Source organism: Pristiophorus japonicus, chromosome 11 (genome assembly GCF_044704955.1).
Source record: "Pristiophorus japonicus isolate sPriJap1 chromosome 11, sPriJap1.hap1, whole genome shotgun sequence".
Lineage (NCBI taxonomy): Eukaryota > Metazoa > Chordata > Chondrichthyes > Pristiophoridae > Pristiophorus > Pristiophorus japonicus.
This window is the reverse complement of record NC_091987.1, coordinates 90,717,272-90,739,098: the sequence shown is the minus strand read 5'-3', so window position 1 is coordinate 90,739,098 and position 21,827 is coordinate 90,717,272. Positions and strand designations below refer to the sequence as shown.

The following is a 21,827-nucleotide window of genomic DNA, read 5'->3' as shown; positions in this document are numbered from 1 at the left end:
CATGTTTATGTGTAATAAGTAATGTGTGTGTGTGTGTGTGTGTGTTCATATTAAAACGGTATATAAACCTCAAAGAAAAACTTTAAAAAAATAATAGTACTGTATAAATGGTGAAAAAAAATCTTGCGAATGGGAGGTGCTTGCTGATGCTTTGTCCAATGAAAAGGATTAGTAAGGAGCATGTCTTGTCCAATCAGGAGTGAGCCCGGTCTGTGCAGGCGGAGTTGCTGATGCTCCGATCAATCAGCCCCAAACTTTACAGAGTCTCAGCACCCGACAGGCGGAGGGGGGCTGGTATTGTCTTTATGTTAATACTTTATCTCTCTCTTCCCCCTCATCTCCAGCGTGCACTTATAACGGGAGGATGCGTGGAACGAGCCGGGTCTGAAATTTGAACATCATTTCTTCCCCACCGTTTAATTCGAGCGATCCGAGACTGGGGTCGGTCATGAGTTGTCTGGATGTTATGTATCATCAGTCTTATGGAGCGCACCAGTACCTACCAGCAGCAGCCGCAGCAGCTTACACCGCAGCCTATTACCATCACCATCACTCTCAGCAGGTAAGGGAACTGCCAGCCTTGGCCGCCAAGGTCTGATTGACAACTAATTGAGACAAACTGGGCGAAGGGAGGGGGAGAGAGAAAAAAGAAGCGAATTAGCAGCTGCCTTGTAAACTGGCCGTGAGTCAGCTGTCAAATTCCGCTGTGGTTTCTTCATTCCGTTTGACAACACATGACGCGATCTCTTTGATATGTCTGACAAGCTTGCACTGAAATTCTCTGCATAGCAGCCCGTGGTCGGAGGGGTGTGTTCTCCCAAAGTTTCAGTCGTCAGTCCAAAAGCACTCTCAGAAATGGAAACTCGGCTGATCTGATTCGTGGGTTCGAGAGAGAAAGAAAAATGTAAATCGTTTCTTTTTGTTTTCTTCTTGCATGCAAAATTGTCAGGATAAAACAGCCCACAGGATTTATATTTAATAAGATTTTCACATGATCAAAGAGTCATTAAAAAAATTGTTTTAACTTTGACATTGTGATACATGCAGATATTTTTATGGCACAGTGCAGTTTGGTAAAGTACATTAAAATACAAAAAAAGATGCGTGGAGCTTATTTGACAATTCCAGTAAGAGTGCGGTGCAAAGTTCCAACTGAATAAAATTTGAAATACATCAGCTAATATCCGCCAATCTATTTCAAACTTACAACTATATTGATAGTGATGTTAACAACAGTCGTTTGTGAAAAGGCCATTGAATCAATTTCACAACATGGAACAAATATCAAATCATTCAACAACTGTACCTGTTGAAACAAACACAAGAATATCCCAATGTGTATATACCAATGTGAATATCCCAATGAGACTATCCCAATGAGAATGTCCCAGTGGAAATATTCCAATGAAAATGTCCGTGTGAATATCCCAATGTGAATGTCCCAATGTGAATATCCTAACGAGAATAACCCACGTAAATGAGGATAACCCGAAACTGGTATTGTTTAACGTCTAATTCGTTGCAGTGTAAAGTGGTGTGGATAATTCCAGCACTTCCCTGTATATAATGCCACGTTAAACTTATTCAAGATGTGAATAGTTTCACAAGCAGACATGCTGGAGCACAGTAATAAACCGTGGGAAAGCGACATTTTAAAGAGATTGATATTGGATATTATGGGAAATGATATTGTAGCAACAATGAGCAGAAAAACATTGCCTTGGAAATGAAAGAGGGATGATTTGGAATCCTGGAGGTCTGGCGGTGTTCTTTTATTTAAGGGACCCAGTACGGTTTTCTCATGAAATCATATACTGCACACGCAATGCTGAGCTGAAAGCATATTTTAAATGCCTGCATTATCATAAATGAGCTTATTATAGATATTGGACTCTAGTATATTTGTATTAATAAATATATAAACCATACTTAATATTAACTATATAAAAATAATATTCGAATAATACTCTGTTTAGCAAGCGCTTCACTTTAAAACAAACAGATTACTGACATAATATATTGGAATTGAGAAGTTAATCATTGAGTACTGCGCATTTAAAGGGTGCCTTTCTGTATCTCTTTTTGCACATGAACGATAGTAGGTTCAAGTTATGGTATGAAATTTCCCATTAAAGGTAAAGTGAATGTTTTCTGTAAGGAGTATTGAGTCTTGTACTTCTAGAAATGGGACTGTCTTTTATTTTGGCGGGGGTGGGGGGGGGGGGGCTTAAGTGAGAACAGTAAGAATGCAATTTGTTCCCGAAGCAGAAGAGTGAAGCTTTGGAAGGGAGATGTGTGCCCGGATATTGCTGCTGTGTAGGGGTGAAGCTGTGTCTGAACTGCTTCTTGGTCTTGTCTCTCCGCAGCAGAAGTTAGCTCTGTACAGCAAGATGCAGGAGTCGATGGAGAGCAGCTCGCAGAGTAAAGAGAGCGAGAAGGAGCAGCCTCCTGAGGCCGAGTACATCAGTTCCAGATGTGTGCTGCTCACCTACTTCCAGGGGGACATTGGCGCCGTGGTAGACGAACATTTCAGCAGAGCCCTCAGCCAGTCCAGCAACTTCAACGCCGACAACCCCAGCTCCAAGCCCCGGGCGTCTTCCAGCTCCGTGTGGAAAGGTAGGGACATTACTTTTGAAAGCGAATACTGTGGCTCTAATGTGCATGGTTTATTTCGGAGGTTATTGGTAAATATTTCTCTAAAGCCACTCTTTTGTGTGAAGAAATGTTCACACGGTAGGAGATGGGACTAAATGAGGAGCTTGATCAAGTGTCCTCAACTGTAAGGGAGGAGAATCTCCATCTGGAGGCGTCCATGTGCAGCTTGTTTTAAGAGACATGTTACAGTTTTAATTGGAGTATGTCTTCAAGTGCAATATCTGACATTTTACACACCCCGATTCAAAGTTGTTATTTTATTGTACTGATTTGGTTTTACCGGCCATTTAATAATTGAATACATCTTGCAAACAGCGGTAAAGGAAATGCAATTAGAATGGACGAAATTAAATTGCGCATATTCAAATTATTTGCATTGATGAGCTTGTCCTAAAATAATTGTTCTCTGGTTTATAAGCGAGCGAGGGATAGTCAGAATGTCGGACACTTCTCTTTGGAAAGAAGTCGCACTTTTGTGTTTGCATCTGATTATTTTTTTCTTCTGCTCAACTGTAATGTAAAATACACAGTTGGTGTTTCCATCGAGTTTTACTGACAGGCAGACACTGCACTCATTAACCGCAACTGCAAAACTGCTAAAGTACAGCTTATACTGACGCCACTTACCCACACAGGTCCCTTATCCTTCTGCTAAACTTTTAGTCTTAGCGATTTTACTGTTCTGTTTATTTTCTTGTATCTTTGTGGCAATGCATTTGTATTCAACAGATTACAAAATCAAATAGGAAAAGTTATAAGGACCCACAAGCCACCTTCTAACTGCAGTGACTGAATTCCCAGCGACAGCTCTCAATCACCAAATCGGATCGATTTAGTTTTAATAAATGGAGCCTCACGATAGGTTTAGAAAATCTGCTGTTTAATCTCTAATATTTGCATTTTACAACAAGGTGATGGTGAAGGTACAATGCGGAATATTGTCCAAAACGTGCAAATTAAAAAAAAAACCTTGGCGGACAAAGGCTACTAACAATTTACTGATGGTTAGGAAAGAATTCCGATCAGTTTACGATCCGTCACCCTACTCCCACCAACACTCTCACGCCCATACAAGAGATGTCGTTTTATTCCAGTGACTATAGACAATAACAGATGCTGTTTTCCTCTGGGTTCGGTTCTCATCCGTTGAGTGAACCATTCCTAGAGGTGGAGAGAGGTACAGGCTCAAGCTTTTCACAGTACTTTGCCTCAACTTCGATTTTCTCAGAAATTCAGTTACAATATATAACTTTGACTCTTAAATCTTTTTTTTGCTTAGACGTGTTTGTGAAGGTTTATGTTGTATGTAAGTGTAGCTTTAAGTGCCTATTATGTCTTCATTCATCTCTTACATAATAGTGTAGCAATATATGTCCTTCATTCTGTTTATCCTGCTGGAAGATATTGCAGTCTCTCCATCTCTATATAATTGTGTGCGTGCGTGTGTACAATCGTGTGTGTATAGATAGATAGATATAATGTGTATATATATATATATATGATAGATAATATATGTACACATGATATATATACATTCTATCTAATATATTGGCCCAGAAATCCCGGTCGGTTGTTTCCCGCGGGCGATCGGGTAAAAAAACGTTTAAAAATGCGCACTTACCTTATCCTGCTGCGCCCACGCGAGTTTCCTGAGGCCCTGAGGCCTCCACTGACTGCACTTTACAGTGCGTGCACCTCATGACGTGTGCAGGCCTGGAGCTGGAGTCACATGACTCTGGGCAGCCAATCAGGTATAATATGATCTCACTCAATACGAACTCCGTAAATTGGAGTTCCCATTATTATGAATGAGAAACAGCCCCCAAAACAAACAAAACCATAATAAAAATAGAAAAATTATACTACATATTTTTATTAATTTAAATTAAAGTTATTTATATATTTAAAAATACATATTTTTCAAAACATTTTTTTTAAATTATGGTTTAAAATAAACTTACTATATTGGGCAGGGTTTTTTTAAACAATAAAATGTGTTTTATAATTTTATTTTAAAATGTTTGTGTGATTTAAAACTCTTACATCTGTAAAAGTAGGCTATGTGCCTGCTTTTATCAGGCACAAGAGTTTTGAGGACATTTGCTGAGCAAGATATGGATAAATCCCGCAATCTTGCCCTTGCAAATGTTCACGCTCCTGAGATATGAAAGATTTGTCAAGCTCCAGCTTGACAGATCGGAAAAGCCGTTTTTTCAGCGCAGCACTCGGTACGGACCTGGGAGGCCAGAATTTCTACCCCATTAGATATAAAATATATAATGATAGATAATATATATATAAAATCATTATATATATATATATATACATACACACACATTCTATCTTGCATATATATGTATATGTAAGTATATATATAGTAGCTTATTGCAAAGAAAATCCAAAGCACCTAGCAAATTTTAATTCCTTTTTTTTTGTTTTCAGAAGGATCACCATTTTCTACAAATCAGAAGAACACTTTCCCTGCTTCTTTCTGGAGCAGCACTTACCAGGCCCCAGCAACACCCTGTCTGAGTGGGAGTCACCCCGATTTCTCCGCTGCGGCTAGTGGTATGTTTCATTCCCCAGATCCCATGGCATGGCCTGGACATGGACTACACCAGGCCAGCGCTCCCCCACCAAATGCTGAGCCATGGCCCTACACGTTGGCATCACAGGGGAGTTCCAGCTACCCACTTGTGCATGAGGTTTACCCACATATGCACCACCCACATGCCCACACCCACCATCATAGCCCACATCTAGACCCTCGTTATGGGTCATTGTTGGTACCATCAGTGAGGGCAGCTAGGATTACCACAGCACCGGGTGAGATTTCAAAGACAGATCCTACTGCTACTGCTGCTAGTTCTTCATGGACTGGAGCCTTTCATGGAACTCTGGATATGGCACAAGGGGTAAACTTTGACACAGGTAAGAAGGAAGTATTTTCCTTTAAATTGCCAGGATATATTGCCAGTGTTTGCATTTCAGACTTTCTTACCGTATTACTTCAAATAAGGAGAATATTACTTTTCATCAAAGGCCTGATGGAACATGGAAAATATAACTAATATATAAATTTGGAGATATTGAATTTAATTATAAAAAAGGCATTTATCTAAATATTCTCACAGCATAGCAAAACTAAAACTCAGGCTGGAATTAATGAAAGAATAGGAACCATGGATGTTTACAGCACTAAAAGAGACTATTCAGCCCATCATGTCTGTACTTGACAAGAGCAATCCAAGACTAATCCCACTGCCCCGCTGTCTCTATAGTCCTGTATCTTCTTCCCTTTCAAATATTATTCAAATTTCCCTTAAAAGATGCTATAGCCTCTGCATCAACTATCCTGAAAAGAAATGTCTCCTAACCTCTCCTCACTCACTTGATGTCTATTTTAAACTGATAACCCCTCACCACTGACTTTCCAACCAGAGAATACATAGTCTTTCCCTATTCACACTATTGAAACCACGTATAATTTTAAAAAGCTCTAGTAAATCTCCTCTTAGCTTTCTTTGCTTTAGTATCTCAAGTGTATCCTCATAATTATAGTTTCCAAAACTTGGCAACATCCTAGTTAATCTGTGCTGGCTTTAATATCCTTTCTGTAACAAGGCACCCAAAACTGCACATTATACTCTAACTATGATCTTCTACAAATATATCATTACTTCTTTATGCTTGTACTCTATGTCCCTATTTCTAAAACCCAAAATGCTGTTGACCTTTTTATAGCTTTATCTACCTGCATTCTCACTTTCACAAAATTATGTATTTGAACTGCTAGATCTCCCTGTTTCTCCACACCCTTCAGAATTTTTCTGTTGAGCATATATTGCCATTGTTTCCCACACAAAATACATTACTTCACACTTCTCCACATTAAATTGCATTTGCCTGCTTTCTGCCCATTCTGCTAACCTGGCTATATCCTCCTGAAGTCTTTTACAGTTCTTGTGGCTTGGCAAACTCCCTACTTTTGGATCAACAGTAAATTTTAATATACTGCCCCTATGTCTAAGTCCAAATTTTATATATATATATTCGTCACTGACTCTAGGGTATGCCAATTACTGCCCTGCTCCAATTTAAGCAATATCCATTTACCCTAGCACTTTGTTTCCTGTCCCCCAACTGACTTTCCATTCATGCTAACACAGTTCCTCTTATACTGTACACCAGAATTTCTGTAACAAGCCTCCTGTGAGACTGAATGCCATCTGAAAACCCATATACACCACACCTGTATTCCCTTTATCTGTCCAATCAATCATTTATTGAATAGCTCTATTACATTTGTCAAGTGTTACTTGCCTTTAACAAATCCAAGCTAGCTGTCTTTTATTAATCCATGCATTTCTAAATGCCCACAAATTTTGTATTGAATTACGGATTCTAAAAGTTTGTTCATAACTGAGGTTAGACTAACAAGTCTATCGTTAGCTGATTCATCTTTCTCTTCCTTCAACAGAAGTATTACAATAGCTGCCCTTAAGTCCCCCAGCACAATTTGCATATCTAAGGATGTTTGAAAATTTATGGTGAAATACTCTACTTTCTGATTTCCTTCAATTGCCGAGGACACATGCTATTAGGGTCTGCTGAATTATCCACTTCAGTTCTGCTAATATTTTCAGAACCAATTTATTTTCTATAAGCATTTCTAACTATTGTGCCCAGTGTATTCTTCTCGTACACCAACAATCTCCTTTCCATCACTAGTTGTAAAAACTGACACAACAGAGTTAATTTTCAACTTCACTCCTGGGCAGCGACCTAGCAGAGCAGACTGCCTGACAGCCATGTAGAACCTGCCTGATTATTGTCCCATTGAAATCAATGGAATGAAAATCAGGCGAAAATCAACAGATTACCACCCAGGCAGTGAAGTTAAAAATAGTCCTTAACATATCTAATATCTCCATGTTACTTTCATCCACCACAACTAGATTTCCCTCTTCAATCTTTAGTGGTCCTACCTGCCTTTTAATTATTCTTTACTTTTTATAAGCTCATAAAAGCCTTACTCTTTTAATATTATCTGCTTTATGTTCCCTTTTAGTCCTGAACAGAACATGAATAAATAAAACTTTATTTAAATGACACTCTGTTACTGTTTGTTTCTAATTTAACATAAAGTTCCCACAATGATAGTAAGTGAAGTCACTACCCTCTTTGGTACTCAGCGATACAGATGTGTGAGCCTAGGTTCCCTCTGTGGTCTGTGTTGAGTTAGCTGATCTCAGCTAAGTTAGAGGGGATCCCACCCGATAACTATCCAGTGGTCATTTTGAAAAATGCACATGTGAATGTCAGGTAAGTACAGAACCAGACTCAACTGTGGTACCTCACTGTCAAATGGCTTTCTGACACTCACATTTAAAGATCGACTAATCTGTGAGGTATCTGAGATCCAGGGTTCAACAAGAGTCATTGGGGGTGAAATTTCCCCTTTGGCAAAGGCCCGGCCATAGAGGCTAACAGGGCACTTTTTTTAATGGTCTGGACACAGTGTCCAGAGCAGCCACCCCCCACCCCCCAGAATTGCCCCCTCTCGGGTGAAATGGGTACTTTTCATCCTGGGCGGGAGCACACACGGCACTGACGTCATTGCCATGCGCGCCAAACCCTTATCGTCCTGTGCCGATCCCTTTAGGCCCCGCGGGGGAAATTGTCCCATGGAACACGAGGTTGGCGTGGAACTATGTCAACGATAGCTTTGCAAAGCTGTTGCAGCTGGGGCACCCCGGCCGTCCTTAAAGGGGAGGGCTTTGCGCAACGGCCGCCATCTTTTTTTATCAGACAACTTTGCAGTCGACCTGACAATGGTGGTCGTTGGTTCGGCCAAAGCCCTCCCTAAAAGCCCAGTGGCGCCATGAAAGTACTGCAGATTTCACAGCGGCCCTCCCCTTTAAAAGAAGGAGGGGGACATTGTGACGTATCAGTGCCGTGCCCCGCCTTTGCCCCGCTAATGCCCCGGCAGCACCCCGCGGAAGCCATTCCCACCTCAGATACAGGCCCGCAACTTTTTCTCTTTCTAAGTGCCAAATTCAGCAAGATTTAGCAGCACATCTCGCCAGGTGCTAAATCTTCACTTCATTCAAATTGTGCGTGGAAATTTAGCCCCCAATCATCTTCAGGAGAGGATTTTTTTTTTAATTGGAAATTATACAGTGCTGCTCTTGTAAAATAAATATCCAAGTACTATGTAAAGAGAATAGGAGGACATCAGGCAGGAATTGATGAGAATAGAGAAGGAACAGAGAGAGGTTTTTTTAAAGGCAGGATGAGAGCTAAGAGCTAATGAAGAGAATTCCGAAGGACCAAGTGTGGCAGTTGAAAATTTGTATTGGAACCTAAATATAAATATTGTTAGTTTGTAATCCAATTTATTAAATTTTATACTCAAATATTACATAAGTGTGTTAATAATTTTCATATACCAACAAAATTGAAGGAAACAAAAACAATTAATAAAAACAATGCTGTTGCTTATAATATGCAGTATCTGACAGTATTCCTATTTATTTGCTAAAGAATTTATTTAAGCTGTTCAAATAAAAGTCCCTCCTTATAGTTCTCCCCATGGCCGCTCAAGCTGAAGGGCTTGGTGTTGGGCCCAGGGTTTATGCTGGTGTCACTCTTCTGCTGGTTGCTAGGAGATGTGGCAGACCAACCTGGAGCAACTCATTCTTGGAGCTCTCCTTCCATCCTTTGAGGAGATAGTTAATCTTTAGTTGCTGCTCCATCTTGATGGAAAGGCCAAGATGGGAAACTCCCCATGAAGGAAACCCTTAAGGAAAATCGATGCCTTATCACTGTGTGGTACATTGTATTAGCATACCAACATCTGTGTCACCATGCTAGCATATTTAAAGTGGGTAGCACACTTGCCTTCGAGTCAGAAGGTTGTGGATTCAAATCTCACTCCAGGAACTTGAGCACAAAAATCTAGGCTGACACTCCAGTGCAGTGCTGAGGGAGTGTTGCACTTTTGGATGAGACATTAAACCGAGGCCCCGCCTGCTCTCTCAGGTGGACGTAAAAGATCCCATGGTACTATTTTGAATTAAAACAGGGGAGTTATCCCTGCTGTCCTGACCAATATTTATTCCTCAATCAATATAACTAAAACAGATTACCTGGTCAGTATCACATTGCTGTTTGTGGGAGCTTGCAGTGTGCAAGTTGGCTGCCACGTTTCCCATATTACAACAGTGACTACATTTCAAAGGTATTCCATTAGCTGTAAAGTGCTTTGTGACGTCCAGTGGTCGTGAAAGGTGCTATATAAATGCAAGTCTTTTTTTCTTTCGTTCTTTCTTTCTAAAGATTTAAGCCTTACTTACCATTGTATAAAATATTTTACTGACTCAAGACAGCATTTTACTGTTAAGAGCTTGCTTGTGATCTTTTCATGATCCCCTGCCTTATTTGCTAAAGTTGTAGTAGAAGTATTGTGAACTTTTATACATGCTACACCAAAAGCATGGCGCTGTTGCACAATTAAATAAGAAGCACTACCAATATTTCAATTATTTGCCAACAAGAGCCAACAGCTTAAAATAAACAATTCATAGATTCTTGCCTTTTTTGCAATCTTTAATAAACTTTTTTAATTATTTCTGTCAGATATTTATTTTGTTGCTATTTAACAGTCTGTAGGTATGTACTAGCGAAAGGAACTTAAAGAAAATTATGAAATCATCTATAAAGCTGGAGTCTCACTCCCCTTGGTTTCTTGCATCATGTGGTGTGAGCTATACAAATCGCAACGGTTCCAGTTTTGATCCTTTTCAAACATAGTAAAATACAATATTATCTTCCTCTTTTGTTGCAATAGAGTGTATTGTTCATTGACCTTTCCTATCCCATGAAAATTCATAGGCATCAACTTGAGTGGGATTTCAAATATTTTCCTCCTTTTTATTTGTCTAAAAAGTGAGATGATAACTTTAAGGCAAATGCTGATAAATTGGAAAACTATATTTTGCAGCTAGTCTTACTACATAGTTACATTTCCAATTTTTTTAATAGGGCTTCTGCATCAAGAGAAAAGCAAAGAGCCTACTTGGTTCTAGATCGACTTTGTTTAGGCTTGATTCTGCAATCTTGTAAATGAAATGTCTCCATTTCATCTTGGTTTCAGCCCTTTGGTATGGTGGATCCCTCACAGGCTGAAGAAAAAATGCATCTGAGCAATCTGGTGGAATAAAACTGATGATCCAGAGTCTTTGTTCTCAACCAATTATCTACAGCAGAATTGTTATGATGGAAAATAAAGGGGATTCTATGTGGATCCACTTTGAACAAGCTGCCAAAATGTTTGAGAGTAAATGAAAAGTACATTTGTGGAATCTATGATGATCTCAGTGATGAAGTGAATCAATAATTATTGTCGCAGCAAGATATCAGGGCTACTTATTTTCAGCATCCAACAATGGGTTTCATAACCTCGTTTATGTAGAATTCGATGGCTATAAAGGACCATTAACACAACTTGCTGGGTGAAGATCTGCTTCAAGTACATTTTCTGAGGGTGAAGCACTGGGTGGAAAATTGTATTAGGCACAACAGAAAATTCTTTTATTTTTGTGGTTTTATAAAAGGTATGTGAAGTATTAGAGTTTTTATAAATTTCTAATACTGTGATTTTGTTAAAAATGTAATGTGACTCTACCAGGGATTTCTACATTTTTTCGTGATTTCTTACTTATTTAAGTATAGTTAACCATTTTGTGGACTGCAGTAGCACTTTTACCATGCCCTAAAGTAATACAGGTTTAAAGTCCTTTCATTTTGTTTGGCCCACTATAGGAGCATGCTGAATAGTTCTACATTTTGTTGACAGTCAGCATATTAGTTTTTCCACCACGTTATTGTAAAAAAAGAAATGATGGAAAAGGTATTTCTCTGGAATTAAAATAGCATTTTAGTGAAACCAAAGAGAAAAAGAGGGCAGTGTTTTACACTGAGAGTGTGCTCCAACTTAAGGACACACAAGTCTTGCCATCAAGATTCTACAAGGATTTTGTTCAAGTTAAATGGCTGATAATTATAAAAGGAATGGTTGATACATTTGGCACTCATTTTTAACATTTTATGGCAGCCACAAAAAGGAAAACGTAAAACAAAAAACAGTTTCACCTAAAAGATGGCAACAGAACTTGCAATACTTTAAATATGTACCTTATTTTATGCCTTTAGTTATTCGATCATAACTGCGTTTATTTTGGCGTGTTTGTAAAATGGAACTATTTTTTTCCCGCAAGCAAATTTTAAAAACTACCCTCTGTGGTGCCAAGTTTGAGAGCTATACCAATCATCCTACAGGGAGATGGTAAAAGGGTAATTTCGGAGCTGCTCTCAATTAATAGGAAGCTATAAGACACATTTCCTATTCGCGGTTGTATTCAGAGATTATTATAAAGAAGGTCTGGCAGATCATATTAAAAAACACATTGGATACAGTGAAAAAGTAATGCACACATTCGAGCTAACATGCAAGCTGTAAATAGTTCTGAAGGCAATAAATGACGTTTCAGATCCAATTTCGACATAGGAACATTATTGTCTACTATCAATTTTGAAAGTCTTTTAAAAAATTGGACGTTGTTTTTTTTTAAAATGGAGTCAGGATTCTGTGTTGAATATATTCTTTCCAAGATGTTACATATATTGTTCTCTGTTTATAATGAAAATGCGTATTGGCGCTAAAAGTGAGGCAAAAACCAAGGGAAAATTTTGTAGCAAATTTCTCTCAGCGAATTTGTTTCAGTATTATTTGTACAGTAAACTGTAAAACTCACTGATGTTAATAAAGAATACTTGCTGAAAACATTGCTTACAATTCAAATATGTATTCAAAGGAGAATGTTATTTTAACTCGCAATCTTGTGCTTCGCAAAGGAAACTTAACTTGCAAACATCGTTAGTTGCATCTCTTGCCATCTTAGTTCTATTCTTGACGGTAGAAAACATATTCAAATAATTATGTTCTAATAGACAGTAAAGAGTGTCACATTCTTTTCCCTCTTTCCAGACCTCACGTTATATACACACAATTAGGCCGATTCTAGAATAACAGCTTCAGTCATTTTTCTTTGTACAGAACCAACAATCACTGTAATTTCCCCAGTGGTGAAATTGTTGACGGATCAGATTTAAACCATCTGCAGCGACATACAAAAGCTTGTTATGAATTTGCTCTGTTAAAATTTCTGCAGCTGTCATAGTTTGTGTGTTAATGGGCGGCTTTTTTTACATTATAATATTGCAGACTATTGGAAGGACAGGCGGAGAAAGAATTCACTTCTGAAAGACCAAACTGTTAACAAGAAATAGCATTTTATATATATAGTACAACGATTTTAAACTTTCTAAAGGGAATGCAATCTAAATATAACTTGTATATATAGCTTTAAATATAACTTATGTATATATTTATAACTCCCACATTATATATAATATATGAGTGTATATATATATATATATGTGTATATATAGTTTGCCCATTTCCAATTGTAAAGCAACTCAGGATATTAAAGCATATACAAGAGTGAAAATGATATCAACATGTAAAGTACAAACTCGGAGTGTTGTACACAGTAACGCCAATTCGGTAAGACCAATTCTAACCTTTATTAAGGAAAATACAATCATCTGAATGCATCGTCCAGTTTGAAAACCGCGATTGATCATTATAATGTCAATGTTTGTGATGGGTGCAGATCTGTGATGATAGATTCTGAGATTTCCTATTACATAAGCGTTTACCAACAACACATACGGAACAGCTGTCGTGATGTGCTCCGGTTGGAAACTTGTAATGTGGAGATCAATTCCTTTTTTAACGACGTTGCTAAATAATCGGTTACCTCCATTGGCTTGTAAATGTTGGGCAACTGTGATATCGGTGTCTGGAGAACGGACATTTGACTTATCGGGACTAAATCTATAGAACTTCATGAGATCCGTTTGTGGAAAGTAATGGGTCTGCTGATAAACCTGGTGCTATTGCACCGCTAAATCTCAAATATTTGTGAATTTAAATGACTGTAAAATTCTCTCTTTCAGCCCTACAACACGCGATCCCCTTTAAAGCACTGAAAGACAGCAATGGACCCCAATAGAGTTTAAGTTTGATTATCGCTAATAGCATCCCCAATGAATATAAAGTCAGTTCGGTACAAATCCACATGTCACAAATTTCAACTCGAGCTTTCTTAGACTTGACTTCCGACCAACAGAACTTCATGGACGTTTCAACTTGTTCATAATCGAGGAGTAAGATATTCGAAAGATTTTCGGGCTACTAAATAAAGTGAGCAATGAAAGCATCACTCAACATCTCTCACTGTGATAATCGGGAACTATCTTAATCCCTTCATCGAAATTACACATCTGTTATAAATAGGCGGGTGGTAAGTAACCTGCAGAGAGCATGCAGAAATCAGCGCAGGCATGCGGCAAACCTATCCCACCCACCTTTTCCCTCAACGACTATCTGTCCCACCTGTGACAGGGACTGTGGCTCTCGTATTGGACTGTTCAGCCACCTCAGGACTCATTTTAAGAGTGGAAGCAAATCTTCTTCGATTCCGAGGGACTGCCTAGGATGATGATGGTGGTAAGTAACACTTATAAGTCACATTAACAACTACAACAACTGTGTTTACACTCTAGAAATTCACAACTATGCCATATAAAAGATCTCCACCGATTAGACCTGATTAAGGACAATGCGAGCGTATTTACACAGCAGCCTTTGAGTTGGAGGTGGTGTGTGAATAGGGAGGGAGACCAATGGTCTCACATTGATCATACTGGAACTGCTGAAGAGAAGAGCTCTATCAGCAAGGGCAGACATTGATGACGAGGTCCAACACCGCCTCCAGTGCGCCAGTGCAGCCTTCAGTCACCTGAGGAAAAGAGTGTTCGAAGACCAGGACCTCAAATCTGGAACCAAGCTTAAGGTCTACAGGGCTGTAGTGATACCCACCCTCCTGTATGGCTCAGAGACGTGGACCATATACAGTAGACAACTCAAATCACTGGAGAAATATCACCAACGCTGTCTCCACAAGATACTGCAAATCCCCTGAGAGGATAGATGCACCAAAGTGTTCTTGATCAGGCCAACATCCCCAGCACCGAAGCACTGACCACACTTGATCAGCACCGTTGGGCGGGCCACATCGTCCGCATGCCCAACACAAGATTCCCAAAGCAAGTGCTTTACTCGGAACTCCTACACAGCAAGCGCACCCCAGGTGGGCAGAGGAAACATTTCAAGGACACCCTCAAAGCCTCCTTGATAAAGTGCAACATCCCCACCGACACCTGGGAATCCCTGGCCAAAGACCGCCCTAAGTGGAGGAAGAGCATCCGGGAGGGCGCTGAGCACCTCGAGTCTCGTGGCCGAGAGCATGCAGAAATCAAGCACAGACAGCGGAAGGAGCGTGCGGCAAACCATACTCCCCACCCACCCTTTCCTTCAACCCACCTGTGACAGAGACTGTAATTCCCACTGTACAGTCACCTGAGAACTCACTTTTACAATGGAAGCAAGTCTTCCTCGATTTCGAGGGACTGTATATGAGATGATGACTCGAACTGCCCACCACAGAAGGCAGTACCAACGTGGTCTTCCGCAGGGCAGGTTCAAACGTGCTCTGTGGAGCGGCTGCAACAGGCAACATTGGGGATTTCAGGGAACATCTTTATGCAGTTTGCTGGCCCCTCTTGGTTTCCTTTAGCAAACGTTTTTCATTATATTAGCTGTCACGTGCGCATGCAGTCTGCGCATTGTGATGTTCTCTCTCACACACATACGTCATTATGAAATATAAACCCAGGAGGTGAGATTGGGTTTATTGGGTTTCGGGAGAGTTGATGTCAAGGTCTAAAACCAAAGTGACTGCGGGAGCAATTCGTTCGGTGCAGTATAAATACACCCACGGTTCTAGATGCTCTGCTGTCCTGAAGGTAGTTTAATATGAACCACAGTTTGCTCTTGCGGGCCAGAGACAACTTTCAAACAAACTAATCCCTACATTGCAGTTGGATGAGAAATCTACAGCGTATGCAAAAACCCTTACTCTGGAAAGGCCTTTCATGAATTTGTGAAACAGGGTTTGTAGCATCCTGTGCTCCACTGAAATATATTTCTGGGATGCATTTCACTCTTCTAAATACTCAAAAGTTATTTCTAAAGTTGTATAGATGAAGGCGTCTTGTCTTCAAAAGGACATTTGATGCCGTGTGAAGTGTGACAGAAGAGGGACAGAGTTAATTCCAGACGGTACATTCTAATTTCTGAAGGGAAAGTCACAAAACTCCGGGTGCTTTCATTAGGAAGCAGAAGACTGAAAGACATGATCCTGATGTTTTAAATGCGGAGAGGTTTTGCTCAAATTATCTTTGGCGTTCTGGAGCAGCAGAATTTTCCCTCAAGGGATTAAATAAATTGGGTAAAGTCCACGACAGAGCAAACCATACATGGTCTGTAGTATCAATAGCCTATTCTCATTCTTAATTCAAAGTAAGGAGCGATGTTTCCTCCTGAACATCTCAATGGAAGTCACGGATTCCAAATGTGTATAAATGGTGCAGATGAGTGCTTCAGCCATGCACTGTAACAGGTTAAATTCGCTCCAGAACCTAGCAATTATCTGGATAACAGTACCTTCACTGGAGTATAAATCTGAGACCAGTTCCGACTTCTTTCAAATCTAATGCAAAATATTTAAACTAGTATATCAGTGTGTGTGTCATGCATAATAACACTGCATTTAGATGGAATAGAGCAGAGGAGCTCAGAAGCACATGAACAAACTGCTAATCTGGGGCATCACTGGCGGCATTAACCTGTTATGATGCATGGTTGAGGCATGCTTCTGTACAGATCATATTTGTAAATATAAGAGCAGTGCGAACAGAGGAGCAGAGTCACTAACAATGGAAAAGGCTGCTTGTTGATATCTTGTCCCACTTCCTTGTTAACTAGTGCCCAATTATCCAAGCTGTGACTGGAGAAGTAATGAATACCCACAAGAGCTCAGAATCAACAGTGCTTTCAGCAATGATGATGCGTTTGCACAGGCTACTTGAATTGTTGGTGAAGGCAGAGCTTTGCACGTAGGTACTTAAATACTTGCAGTGTACTGCTCGCTGGTCTCTTGACTGCTGTAAACAGTGTTAGAGTTTGAATAGCCTGAATGGGATAGTCCGCGATTGGCGATATAGTGGGGAACTAGAGGATGAAAAAAAAACTTTTAACACGTACTTTTTTTTGGAAGGCTTTGTTACCATTGAACTTTTGTACCTGTGCACAATCTCTGTTTTATACTCTGTGTTTAGCAATAGGTTGGTCCCATCTCCCCAGGTTCTGGGGAAAGTGGGACTATTTACAGGCCGGACGGGTTGCACCTCAGCAGAGCCTGGACCAATATCCTCGCGGGTGGGGGTGGTTGTCAGTTCTGCTGGAGAGGGTTTAAACGAATTTGACAAGGGGTGGCACCAGGATGTAGCATTGGAAAGGAGAAACATGGTGCATGAAAGAGTGGGAGATACAGTTAGCACTAGAGTACGAGATAGTACGGTATTAGGTGGGGTCAGACTAAGAAAAAATACAAGGTCTAAGATGGGTTTACAGTGCATGTATGTTAACACACAAAGTGTGGCAAATAAGGTTGGTGAGCTGTGGGCACAAATAGTCAAATGGGAATTTGATGTTGTGGCGATAACGGAGACCTGGCTCAAAAAAGGGCAGGATTGGGTTTTAAATATTCCTGGATATAAGGTGTTCAGGAAAGATAGGGGAGGAAAGAAAAGAGGTGGGGTGGCAGTATTAAGGAGAATATTACAGTGCTGGAGAGAGAGGATGTCCTGGAGGGAGCAAGGACAGAATTTATTTGGTTAGAGTTAAGAAACAATAGAGATGTCATCACACTACTAGGTGCATTCTATAGAGCACATACTAGTGGGAAGGATATAGAGGAGCAAATTTGCAGGGGAAATACAGAGAGGTGCAAGAATAGTGACTTCAATTAACCTAATATAGACTGGGATAGTAATAATGTAAAAGGCAGAGAGGGGGAAGAATTTCTGAAGTTTGTTCAGGAGAACTTTCTTGATGAGTACGTTTCTGGCCTAATGAAGAAAGAGGCATTGCTAGATCTGGCTCTGGGGAATGAGGTGGGTCAAGTGGAGCAAGAGTCGGTAGAAGAACATTTAGTGATCATAGTATCATAAGGCTTAGGTTAGCTATGGAAAGGGACAAAAAGCAATCTAGATTCAAAATACTTAATTGGAGGAGGGCCAATTTCAGTGGGTTGAGAACGGACCTGGCCTGGGTAAATTGGAATCAAAGATTGGCAGGTAAAACTGTAATTGAACACTGGGCTGCCTTTAAAGAGATTTGTTTTTAATTCATTCATGGGATGTTGGCGTTGCTGACAAGGCAAGCATTTATTGTCCATCCCTAATTGCCCTTGAGAAGGTGGTGGTCAGCCACCTTCTTGAACCGCTGCAGCCCATGTGATGAAGGTACTATAGTGCTGACTTTGTCGTAACAGTTTGGTACAACTGGGTGGCTTGCTAGACAATTTCAGAGGGCAGTTAAGAGTCAACCACATCGCTGTGGGTCTAGAGTCACGTATAGGCCAGACTGGGTAAGGATTTCCTTCCTTGAAGGACATTAGTGAACCTGTTGGGTTTTTACAACAATCCGGTAGTTTCATGGTCATCATTACTGATACTAGCTTTTTAATTCCAAATTTGTTTAATTGACTGAATTCAAATTCCCCCCCGCTGCCGTGGTGGGATTTGAACTCACGTCTCCGGATTATTAGACCAGGCCCCTGGATTACTAGACCAGTAACATAATTACTATGCTACCGTACCCGTTGGTTCATGTTCAGTCGATGTACATTTCCACAAGATGGAAGGAGACTTCACATGGAGGCAGAGAATATGGCTGAGATACTAAATGACTAATTTGGATCTGTCTTTACCAAGAAAGAAGATGCTGCCAAAGTCATGGTGAAAGAGGAGGTAGTTGAGATACTGGATGGGATATTAGATGTGATAAAAATTGACAGAGCAGGTAGTGGAAAGGCTGGCTGTATTACATAGATAAGTCACCAGGACCAGATGGGATGCATCTTCAGTTGCTGAGGGAAATAAAGGTGGAAATTGCAGCGGTACTGGCCATAATATTCCAATCATTCTTGGAAGATTATGGCCAGTAGGACTGGAAAATTTCACATGTTACACTCTTGTTCAAAGAAGGGTATAAGGATAAACCCAGCAACTACAGACCAGTCAGTTTAACCTCGATAGTGGGGAAGCTTTTAGAAATGATAATTTGGGACAAAATTAACAGTCACTTGGACAAGTGAGGATTAATTAAGGGAAGCCAGCATGGATTTGTTAAAGGCAAATTGTGTTTAACTAACTTGATTGAGTTTTTTGATGAGGTAGCAGAAAGGGTTGTTTAGGGCAATGTGGTTGATGTGGTGTACATTGACTTCCAAAAGATGTTTGATAAAGTGCCACATAATATGTTTGCTAGCAAAGTTGAAGCCCATGGAATAAAAGGGACAGTGGTAGAATGGATACGAAATTGGCTAAGTGACAGGAAAGAACAAAACAAGCACAGAACCGTGAATGCTCATAACTCTGGTGCTGGGAAACAAAACTTGGAAGTATAGTGAACAGTGAGGAGGGTTGTGATAGATGTCAAGAGGACATAGACAGGTTGGTGGAATGGGCAGACACGTGGCAGATGAAGTTTAACGTAGAAAAGTGCAAAGTGATCCATTTGGTAGGAAGAACGAGGAGAGGCAATATAAAGGATACAATTCCATGAACAGAGAGACCTGGGGTTATATGTGTACAAATTGTTGAAAGTGGAGAAAGCAGTTAAAAAGGCATACGGGACCCTGGGCTTTATAAATAGAGGCATAGAGTACAAAAGCTAGGAAACTATGATGAACCTTTATAAAACACTGGTTCGACCACAATTGGAATATTGTGTCCAATTCTGGGCACCACACTTTAGGAAAGATTTGAAGGTTTTAGAGAGGGTTCAGAAAAGATTTACAAGAATGGCTCTAGGAATGAGGGACATCAGTTACATGGCTGGACTGGAGAAGCTGGGGTTGTTCTCCTTAAAGCAGAGAAGGTTGAGGGGAGATTTGATAGAGGTGTTCAAAATCATGAGGGATCTAGACACAGTAGATAGAGAGAAACTGTTCCCAATGGTGGAAGGGTCTATAGCCAGAGGACACAGATTTAAGGTGATTGGAAGAAGGTCCAAAGGTGACATGAGGAAAACCTTTTAACGTAGTGAGTGGTTATCATCTGGAAGGCAATGCATGGGAGGGTGGTGGAGGCAGATTCAATCATGGCTTTCAAAAGGGAGTTGGATAAGTAGCCGAAGGAAAAAAAATTGCAGGGCTACGGGGAAAGGGCAGGGGATTGGTACTAGCTGAAGTCATGGGCTCGACAGGCCAAATGGTCTTCTACTGTGCTGTAATGATTCTATGATTCTATGAAGACATAGAACTATCAGTAACATTATAATAGAATAACATTAACATAGCACGAGCTACTAAAGGAGAATTTCCTACAATACCAAAAATATATTACAATTGTGATACAAAGTTAATGTGCCTGGTAGTGTACCTCAGAATTGGCTATCTTTTGTGTTCAATGCAATACAATGCAAAATGTACTGAGAATAATTTCACTACTTGCATATTTATCGCTATACTATTGGTGATATGCAGTTATGCAAGGAAATAAGCAAGCGTGGTGGTATTTTTAATGGCAGGTTGAGTCATTACATGATATAGTTTAACTGCAGCTTTTACATAAATGTAAAGCAGTTTCAGTTGTACACAGACATGAAAATAGAAGTTTAACTTGAGTCAGATCCCAATCTAAAGCCAAGTAGTGTGAAATTCCTCTTCCCCCTCCCACCCGAGACGGTCTAACACGGATCAGCTCCATAATAGGAAGTATAACTCAAGTCTTACTGATTCGGCAACATTTCTCAATTAACTGTTGTGACAGTTAAATCCTATAGGTTGCTGGCTCAGAGGATGAGTATTTACAAGAGCTGCCTAATGCCTGTTTCAGGCCCCATTGCAAAATTGGTCTGTGACTGGCAGCAGCATGTGCCGTGCATCTGGTGGCCAGTTTCTTCGGGCGCTCAATAGGCAGTCCCTTTTAAGGCCCTGAAGAAACTGACTGCAGCATTCTTGGGCTCCCTTCTAGTTAAAGAGGTGCATTGCTGCATGAGCTTTTAAAAAAATCTGCAGTTTCTGGGATTTAGGGCTCTTAAGTTATGAAGAGACACTTGCAGAACTGAATTTTATTTTATTGGGGAAAAGAAAATTATGGGGGGGGGGATGCATGATCCAGGTCAGTCAGATGTTAACAGATGTTATAGATAACGTGGGTTATTTGACTTGAGATGGAGAACTAGATGACACATATCTAAAACTGATAAGCTTCGAGCAAAATTAGAGGCAAGAAAAATTACGTCTTCCTCCACAGTACCAAAGTCGTCAATGCTATGTCAGTTACTCACCAAATAGGAGCTGGATAGGTGTTTAGTTGGAAATTGAATTTGAGTTTTGTAGAAATAGGATTTGATTGAACTAATTAAATCCTCTGAAGAACACAATCGCACCTGTGCTGCTGAGCCTAAAGAGGGGGTGAAGATGTTGGGGCCAGCAAGTCCAAATTGAATAATGGAGATAAACATTCTGGAGCTTTGCCTAATTACATTTTGGACATGTGTTTATAATCAATATATCATCTAGATGTACAGCTATACGGATTGAAATTCAGTAACAAATGATAAATTCAAAACTGATCATTGCTTACATAAAGGTATGTTCATGCAGTTGCTGTGGGTAAGGAAAACACTAATATTATTAAAGGTAAAATTCATCTTGGATGGCAGTGCAAAAAAGAATGATAGTGAATTGCTAGCCTGTTTTACACCCTGCCCAATTTTCTTTCCATTACTGTGGAAAAATTATTGGGCCAAAAATTCCGGCCTCACCAGGTCTGTACGAAGTGTGCACGCACCCTGCCAGGCCTCGCAGAAACCGGTTCTCGCAGCGCGATGCACATGCACCGAAAAC

At 40.2% G+C, this 21,827-nt stretch overlaps 1 protein-coding gene across 6 annotated transcripts in view; it reads left to right on the top strand.

Moving 5' to 3' along the window:
* Nucleotides 1–246: 246 nt before the first annotated feature.
* The window catches only part of vgll3 (vestigial-like family member 3), a 34,998-nt gene continuing 13,417 nt past the window's right edge, over nucleotides 247–21,827 (top strand). Inside the window, exons 1-4 of one of the 6 annotated variants that reach the window (XM_070893010.1) lie at nucleotides 247–562; nucleotides 2,367–2,616; nucleotides 5,101–5,586; nucleotides 10,702–12,502. In XM_070893010.1, the coding sequence (XP_070749111.1) occupies nucleotides 449–562; nucleotides 2,367–2,616; nucleotides 5,101–5,586; nucleotides 10,702–10,745 (894 nt within the window). In that variant the 5' untranslated portion in view covers nucleotides 247–448 and the 3' untranslated portion in view covers nucleotides 10,746–12,502. Of the gene's footprint in view, nucleotides 563–2,366; nucleotides 2,617–5,097; nucleotides 5,587–10,701; nucleotides 12,503–21,827 lie in introns of those variants that run through there. The other 5 variants (XM_070893011.1, XM_070893009.1, XM_070893008.1 and 2 more) reach the window with 5 other exon arrangements.